The sequence below is a fragment of the Lepisosteus platostomus genome, chromosome 7 (assembly GCF_059453375.1).
Source record: "Lepisosteus platostomus isolate fLepPlt1 chromosome 7, fLepPlt1.hap1, whole genome shotgun sequence".
Lineage (NCBI taxonomy): Eukaryota > Metazoa > Chordata > Actinopteri > Semionotiformes > Lepisosteidae > Lepisosteus > Lepisosteus platostomus.
The window spans coordinates 13,543,918-13,553,037 of NC_142617.1; the positions used below are offsets into that span (position 1 = coordinate 13,543,918).

Here is a 9,120-nt window from a genome sequence, read left to right on the forward strand (position 1 = left end):
GAGGCCCCATCTCACCCTCCATCTCTGTGGTGCAGGCACAGAGAAAGTATTCATGCAGGCTGATTTAAGATGTTTTCTTTTGATAAGGGACAGCTCCCAGACGGGGATGCACTTAGCTAAGCCTGGCTATCATGATCAATGGTCATCCATTGGTGCCTATCAGTCTAGGGAGTGCCGAATGGACATCTGGACTGTAAGTGTCAAGAGTAAGTGACTTATATCTCACCTTGACCAACCAATCAGGGACTGGCAGGGTGTGGTAATACCACGTGGGTCTCCAATGCCCACCAAACTCTCAACCAATCAGCACACATCTGGGTCTTGGTCAAAAAGGGAGCGCAAGCTCAGATCGGGGCTCTCCTTGGCCATTTTCGCGCATCCTCAGAGACAATCACGTGACAACTGCTGCAAAGGGACTTGGACTTTGTTCTAAGCGCGAGGCCGAGGATCCCGTACGTACTCAGAATTCTATCAACGTGAATGCTCCACTTGATCAACGGCAGCCTACAGTTGGACCCTCGTCGACAACCTGAATAGCTTATTCAGAAGCAGCGCTGGACCGGGAACGAACCAGCTTCTTCCCAGGCAAAAGAGTGACTTGTGAGGACTCGCGGTCACACTGTGCATAGAGACTTTCTACTAGCCAGCCGGACTGCTGGTAGATCCCCTCGGAGCAACGACTGCCCTGTGCGCCGCGGTCAGATTCCTCCGCCCGTCATACTCCGAGCTGCACCTCGACTGGTTGGCCGGTAGCCAGAGGACGCCGGGACAACGCCCATTGGACAACCGCTGGAACAGAGGCTGCAACAGAGCCTGTCAGCTGGTTTGGTGTTCGTGCCAGGAAATTCCAAATCCATACACAGTGGATAAGTAAACCCCATGTTCTACATTGCGTCTCGAGAATTCAATTGTACTTCAACACAAGTTGTTATCAATTTAATTCATGAGTAATGTATTTACTTCCGAGTTTAGAGTAACAGTGGGTAATAACACTGATTAGCAATTTGGTAACCGAACGATATATATTGACATATATTCTCTGTTGTGTATCTCTTTGTGTTTGCATCTCTTCGAGATTATATACCTTATATATTGATAACCCTCACAGTAAGGTCTGCCACTCGTATCCAGGCAGACTAGTATATGTTTGGTGCACAATTTATATTAATAAATGTATCTCGTGTATTGAACCCGTGTGTGTGCGTTGTTAGTTGTTCTGACTATTGATTTTCTAAAAGCCCCAACGAACAACCTCGTGATTACTGCTACAATTAATAATTCTCAGTAAACCCATCAAACCACTACACAACCACTCCCCAGTCCCTTTGAGAAGACCTTGCCAAATCAGATAACCACCATTCTTACCTGTTCAGCACCCTACCCCTGGCACTAACATACTTCAGGACTGCATGCAGTACTCTCACTGCTCAGTATTGGGTTTATCCTGGTGAGCTCAACTTCTCATTCCTTTGGGTTGCGGTTTCTCATATCTTAGTCTTCTGGATTCGGACTCGTCACTCTTGACTACAATTTGTGGATTTAATTTCTCGCCTTTCGCATCAGTTTAGCTTCCCTGTTTCGTTACCTGGATTCCTCCCTATTTATCCTTTTGGAATTCCAACTCAAAACTCTGCTTAGGATCTGTCTCACTATCTCAGCCTCACTACTCGAATGTAACAAGAAGAAGGCTTGTTGCATGGTATTCATAGTGATGCAGCTCCCTCAGTTCTGTGATGCTAGCCTGCTGGAAATTCAAGGTTGATTCATGACTGGCCAGTGCTCTGTGAATTGCATCTTCTCCCACAGGATCCATGTCAAGGCTCAGTCTTCACTGTAATGAACTGCCCCTGAAGGGGGTGTCTGTCTATGTTTGAATAAGGATCCTTTTTTACTGGAGAAGAGTGGTGCTGAACTCAGGGAACAATGTGAGACTGTGGGTCTGCAGGACCAAGCAGCCAGGGAGGTGAACGTGCAGTAGTTGCGGAGCTTGGCAGAGAAGATCATAACACTAGAGAAAGGTATTGGAGTTTGGCAGTCCAGGTCCCAGGGTTGGGAAGTGAAGCAGAGGTTCATGTCAGCGAAGAAGGAATAAAAGCCCTCCTGGTAATTAGGTAAGTGCCATTTAATTATGGGCTGACAGTATTGACAACCCACTTGAGTGTGCAGTCATAGAAAGAGGCAGTTAGGATGGTTGTATGGGAGACTGACCACCGGAGATGTTGTTGTGGGAGCTGGCACTCACGGAGGTGTGATCTTTACAACTCTGCTTTGACGTGTATTGTGATAAATTACTTTCTATGATTGTCATTATGGGTAGAGGAACACAAGGATTTTGTAAATGGGGTATTGAATCTTAAAATATAAATGTTTTTTTTCTCATTAATTAGTCTTAAGGGCAAAACTTGGAAATAAATAAATCCCAACATGTATTTCTAATGGACCTTAAGACTGAGATTCTGTCCTAAATCCATCTGCAATTTAATTATTTAAATAGAAATATTTTATGCGCTAAACGTGTGCATGCACCGACCTGAAACAGAAAACTATGACATAAACAAATGTATAACATTATCTATTATAATGTAGGTAACATGTATTCTACATTCATACAGTATATACTATACAGGACCTTGTTTATCTCTCTTAAGAAGTTAAAACATTTATCACAATTAATAAAGTTCCCACTTCTCCATCTGAACTGTGCAGAAGAACTGCTGGTTGTAGCCATTACCAATGATGTACAGTATCTAGATCTTTATTTCCTTAGAGCAAAAAAGGTGGGAAATGTAAAATAAAACACATTGGAATCTATATAGATACATACAGAAAGAAAGGAGCTACTGATCACAGCCTGCTTCTTATAAAGTATTGTTTTTTATCATACATTTACCAAAGTAAAATCTTACCACTATTTACAAAAAGTTTGGTGGATTTTTAAAGCACATTCTTAAAGTTACTACAAGTATTAGGGACTTTTTTGTAATACAAATGTGAATTAAAAAATTAAAAAAATCCACGTATGTACTATTTATTATAGTATTAAAAATGTTTACAGTATTTGATGGTGTTTGTTATTAGATACTTTACTGATCGCGTGAGGGAAATTGCAATGTAAAATATCAGAATATAAACCCTAAGCATTATGGTGGAAAATTTCATGTAATGCTTAAGGTGCAGCTAATGTACACCTAAGATAAGGACAGTGATATTATCAACAAGGAGAAGTCATGATGACTATATTGAATACTTTCTGTGGAACCATACAAAGTGAATCTTCACAAACTAAAATCTGTTATTTGGAGAATACATCAAGATGACACAGCTTGCTTCCAGATGAATAGAAACAGGTGAAGTCAATGAAGGGAAGATGACAAGGTGTCCAGCTGTGAACTGGGTACAGTGTTGTAGTAACAGGCAAGGTAAAAAGAAATGTCTTAGGATCAAAGGAATCGAAGGGTGAATCCTGGATTTACAATAGAGTATTCAGAACAGAACTGAGCCTCCAGAGGGTTTATTATTTGTGAATTGTGAAATAGTTAATAAGTCCATTTAGAGGTTTCTAGAAATTTATGGGACAAAGTCTGTGTACAAAGTTTGTGTCATTTCACCCCAAACACACTAATAAATCTCTCCCTTTTTCACAGTTCCTTTGGCTACGACGATTATGCAGTGATGACATCGATTTCCAGAACCAGAAAGTCTATTTAAAGTAAAAAGCTAAACATAACATCCTTTAGCCTTGTAAAATTTATCTTTTGAAAAGCATTAATAAAAACGGACAAATGTTTTATATCACTCATGTTTCAGAAAATAAGTTACAAGTTAAAAATAATAAGATCAATTGCATTTTATTCATTTTTTTGTCACTAGATCATAAAATTGAGGATTAAGTATCTTTTAGTCTGTACAGAAAAAACTCTCACTCTTCCAGAATAATTAAGAATACTATTAATTTACTGGAGAAGCCTTTCGCTTTCTGATAAACATTTTAATTTGCCCCATTACCTCCTCAGTTTTTAAGGTGTATATGATGGGATTCAGCAGAGGAGGCAGGGTCATAGACAAAGATGTGTTGAGGATTCTGGTGTTAGTGTCCACCAGGACATTTGACCATCCAATCATATATGTTACTAAAATAGGTATAAAATACATGGCCACTAACGCTAAATGAGCCATGCATGTTTTAAATGCTTTCCACCTCCCCTGGGCAGATGAAATCCTTGAAAGAGCAGCTATAATGCAAACGTATGATAAACTAATTAAAGCAAGTGGTACAAAAAAGTAAGAAACAATATAAACTCTGGCTATGGTCCAGTTTGAAGTGTAGCTGCTGCAGGCCTCTTTGAACACTGGTCCATGATCACAGAAATTACTCTTAATGACAGGAACAGGTTGGCAGAATGACAAGCGTGTTATAAAAACCACTGCGACAACAAAAGAGATTAAAGATAATACCCAACAGAACCCAATTATAAAAATCATCCTGCTGTTTGTGTTGATTGTGCTACTTCTCAGTGGAAAACAAATAGTGATGAGTCTTTCGTAACCCATAACAACAAGGGAGAAAGATTCTAGGATATGCAAAAAATGAACAAATAACATTTGAGTTAAACATGTCTCATATGACACAAATTTTGACTCAAAAAGAAATTGATGTATACATTTTGGAATAAGAGCTGTGCTAATGCTCACATCTACTACAGATAAATTAAAAACTGCTATGTACTTTGGTGTATGAAAACACTCTGAAACCCATATAATGTACATTAGGAAGAAGTTGGCTACCACAGTTCCCAGATAAACGAAAGCCAGGAATATGAAATAATAATCACTGTGCTGCAGATTCTGAAAGCCAGAGATCAAAAACCCCACAGGGGTGGAAAACGTGGTGTTTATTTCCATTGCTGCCAGCTGTTGAAAGAGTGCTTCAGTTTCCCCCTTTTCAATTTTTCTCAAACCTAAAATTAAAAAGGCAATGAAAATGAAAGATGACAATATTTTACAATTAACAATGATTTTAGTATAACAGTGTTAATCTGCCATATTGTCTGTCCTGCATAATTTTATTCACTAGCAGCAGTACTCACTAATGACAAAAATTAAACAAAATGATTTCTAACTAAAAATACAAAATGAGTATCATTGTCATTTTTCATACTCCTTGACATAATCTCAATAGTGTCATACTGTACATGCATTTGCACTTTGTAAGGTATATGATATTTTTTTACCTGACAGAGATATGACGGAGGTATGTTTTCTGTGTGCTGTCTCAATATCAGAACCCTGCCTTAAGCCATCCTTTTATGTTCTAGAACATGGTAGTAATCACCTTGTTCTCACGTGGTATCACAATTCCTGTGTGCATGAATGGGTGCTCTTGTGTTTCTGAGAAGGATGTGTAAAATTATATCACATGGGGAAAGGGGATAAATATTTTTAACCATGAATGAGTCATTTGTTTTTTTTTTCTGACAGTGTGCTCCAAACAAGGACATTAGATTCAGATTAAAAAATTTAACCTGCTAGTTTCAAATTTCAGATACAAATTTCATATACCCCAGAGGAGCCTACAGCTACAGGTGCTCTGTGCTAATAAAAACATGCAACATTGTTTTTCTTTCCAGTTACTCATTTGACATGAGCACCATATTTGCAAACAAATCCTAACATGGATTTCTAGCAGACATTAATAGCAGAGTTCCATGCCTATCTATACATCATTTTCCTATGAGAAATTTGCAGTGCACTAAAAACAGAACACACACCTAAAACAGGAAAGACTAACCTAAACAAATGTCTAACTTTCCAATAACAATTACTGAATTCTGTTCTCTTATCTGTCTTAAAAACTAAAAGCAAAACCAATTTAAATGATCCTTTAAATGTATCACATTTGATAAAGCAGTTTCTCAGATCCCAATCTGATCTGTGAAGTAGAACTGCTGGTGCATTATGGCCGCCATGTGGCAGTGTGTGTCCCCAGTGGGTAGTACACTGAACCTTTAAATCCCCTTCCTTATGAAAAGAGCTCTGTTATCCTTTGGGCTGAGGAACAAAGGCAATTATTTGTATTAGTAGTAGTAGTAGTAGTAGTAGTAGTAGTAGTATTTTCACTAACAACAGTGTGTACACCTTTTGTTTTATAAGAGCACGTGTACATTTCATTGGTAGGAAACTTTAAAGAAATCTTAAATGTATTAAACAAAAACTATGTAGGTATTTATAGAAAGAAGGAAATTACACATCACAACTTACAGCCCTGTGAAATATTGCTTTTTATCAGATTTCATTTTAAACCACTACCTCCACTTACAATGATACTGGTACATTTTTTAAATCTCATTCTAGATGTTAGTTGCAGTATTTAAGTTGATTTTGTAATGCAATTTTGGATTAATAGAGTAAAAATAAGATCCCACTTGCTTTCACTAAAATAGTAATTACAAAATTAAAGGTAGATATTTTGATTTATTTAAAACGACAAAGGCAACAAACATTTGATCAGCTTGTAAAATTTAATTTAAAAAGGGACTAGTAAAACTACAAATGAAACAAAAATATTGGATATTATATTAATATTAATAAAACTTAAGAATAAAATAAAAACTAAAATAAGTTATTTTACATCATTACTGCAACAAATTAGAAATTACAATATTAATGACATTTTGTTCTGTACTCGGTTTCAAAGTTGTTATGGTATCATAACACCGAAGATTAAATATTTTTTTACTTATTACAGAGATAAACACTCACAATCACAGACTACATGGATACTAATGATTTACTGGAGCATCCTTCCGCTTTCTGATGAACTTCTTAATTTGATCTAGTACCTCCTCAGGTGTATATGATGGGATTCAGAAGAGGAGGCAAGGTTGCTGACAAAGATGTTTTGAGGATTCTGCTGTCAGTGCTCACCAGCATGTTTGACCATGAAATCAAATACGTTACTAAAAGAGGTATAAAATATGTGACTACTAAGGGTAAGTGAGCCATGCATGTTCTAAATGCTTTCCACCAACCCTGTACAGATGCAATCCTGGAAAGAGCAGCTATAATGCACATGTATGATAAACTAATTAAAAACAGTGGCACAATATAGAAAGAAAATATAAGGACTGCCTATAGTCTTATTTGCACTGTTGTCACGAGAGGCCGCTTTGAACACTGGACCATGATCACAGAAATAACTCTGAATTACCTGGATGTTTTGACAGTATGATAATCGTGTTATAAAAACCACTGATATAACATTACTTATTAAAATCAATACCCAGCAGAAACCAACCATAAAGAACATCCTGGTGTTTAAAAATGAAATTGAAAGACGACAATACTGTAGAATTAATAATGATACTAGTAAAACAGAAACAATCTGCACAAATTTCCTGTATCAGTTTCATTTGCGAGTTATATGGTTTTGACTATTATGGAATTCAAGGGATATTATAAGTGTCCATATCATTGTCTACTATATATCTCATATCATTATCTATATTTTTATTTAATATTTTTTAAATAAGAGTAAAGTTCTCTATATGAAACACAAACAAGATTTAATAAATAAGCTCTATTGCAAACGTTTTTTAATTTGCTTGGTCATTTCATACCTGACAAAGGATGATTGTGAAATTCGTTCTCTGTGCTGTCTCAATAGCAGCATCCTACCCTTTTATGTACAGTACCACAGTGTAGTTGTCACCACCATGTCCTCAAGTGGTTTTACAATTCCTGTGTGCATGTGTGGGTGCTCTTGTGTCACTAACAAAGAACTGCTAAAAAAAACAATGTTTCTCAATGTTACTGAGAAAGAGCTGCAAAAAATATAATGCATATTTTCTGTAAACTCGGCCCCAAGCCCTTGCCTATTGTGAATTCTTTTGAGAGCCATAATAGGGTAATATGTCTGTTTTTACATTTAGTAAAAAAAACATTTCAAGAATTCAAATTTATGGTGAAATTATGGTGAATTTGATTTTTTATATTACACTGATATGTGTAATATTAAAATTAAACAATTTTTTCAAGTGCTACAGCAGTGGTTCTCAAACTTTTTAGACCAAGCACCACCCCTGATCAAACCAAAGCATCCAAGTACCACCTACAAGTCATCTTCTCATAGGAACCACAGAAAATCTCAATGACCAACATGAACACGTGTGCACACTTATAATAAAAATAGCACTGAGCACTTACTATTTCAGTGAGAGGGGTGAGCCTGTTTAGTTGAGCAAAGCCTTGCAATGTCAGGGATGGGGGCAATGAGCTTCAGACGCAGATCTGGCTCAGCATCCACTTTGTTGCGGTGCTTTGTCTTGATTGCAGTGAGAGCAGAGAAGCCTTTCTCACAAAGGTACAGTAGGTAGCAGCAAAAGGCATCAAAAACCGCATAGCCTTTAATGAGAGGGCAGGATATTCACTCTTTGGATCCAGAAATCCAACAGTGACTGTTGTTTCAATTCTGACATCAAAGTTGTATCAGATGATAACTTGAGCTACGTCCTGTTAGCGCCGGGCTGTTAACAAACCCTGTGCAGATCTCAAGACGCGGTCCGGAAGCTAAGGTATCTAAGAAGGGAGGTGAAGAAGAGTGGTCGGTAATTCCAAGTGAGGTCAAATCCAGGTAGTCAAAATGAAGTCAGACAAACAAATCCGAGAGGGGCAAGACGAGAGAGAGGTAGCGAGAAATCCAAAGCCAAAGAGTCATAGGTGAGGGGATCTAGACGAGGTAGAGAGGGTTTCAGGAAAGGAGAGTGGGGCGAGCTCAGGAGGCAGAAGAAATTCTAATACCAAGCACCAGTAGTATGGAGCAGAGGGTTTAAATAGGTGTGGGAAAAAGGTGTGGAATGAAGATTGAATCATTTGGAGTAAATTGGTGCCGGCTGTGCTCGTAACACTTCCCTTGTTCAGCACAGGTCAGATCCTTGGGTATTCCTATGACATCAACAGTAAAGGGGTTCCTGACCCACTCTGGTGTGGCCTCAAAATATTCAGAGAACTGTTCTTCCAATGACAAGAGGTGCAGTGCAACAAACAGCAGCATCAAGTGGCACACCATACTGTATGTGTATGAAGTATGTGGTAATGGGTACTGGAAGAATCAGTACCCGTTAC

At 37.9% G+C, this 9,120-nt stretch overlaps 1 protein-coding gene across 1 annotated transcript; it reads right to left on the reverse strand.

Annotated features, from left to right (window-relative positions):
- Positions 1–3,948: 3,948 nt before the first annotated feature.
- LOC148658283 (olfactory receptor 1E16-like) lies at positions 3,949–4,902 on the reverse strand. The gene has a single exon (XM_088639863.1). It carries the CDS (start codon positions 4,900–4,902, stop codon positions 3,949–3,951), a length of 954 nt encoding a protein of 317 aa, XP_088495989.1.
- Between the last annotated feature and the right edge of the window lie 4,218 nt (positions 4,903–9,120).

What these genes read in the sequence shown, in the direction of transcription:
- LOC148658283 (XM_088639863.1), bottom strand. Translation starts at nt 4,902, where the DNA reads ATGGAAATAAACACCACGTTTTCCACCCCTGTGGGGTTTTTGATCTCT.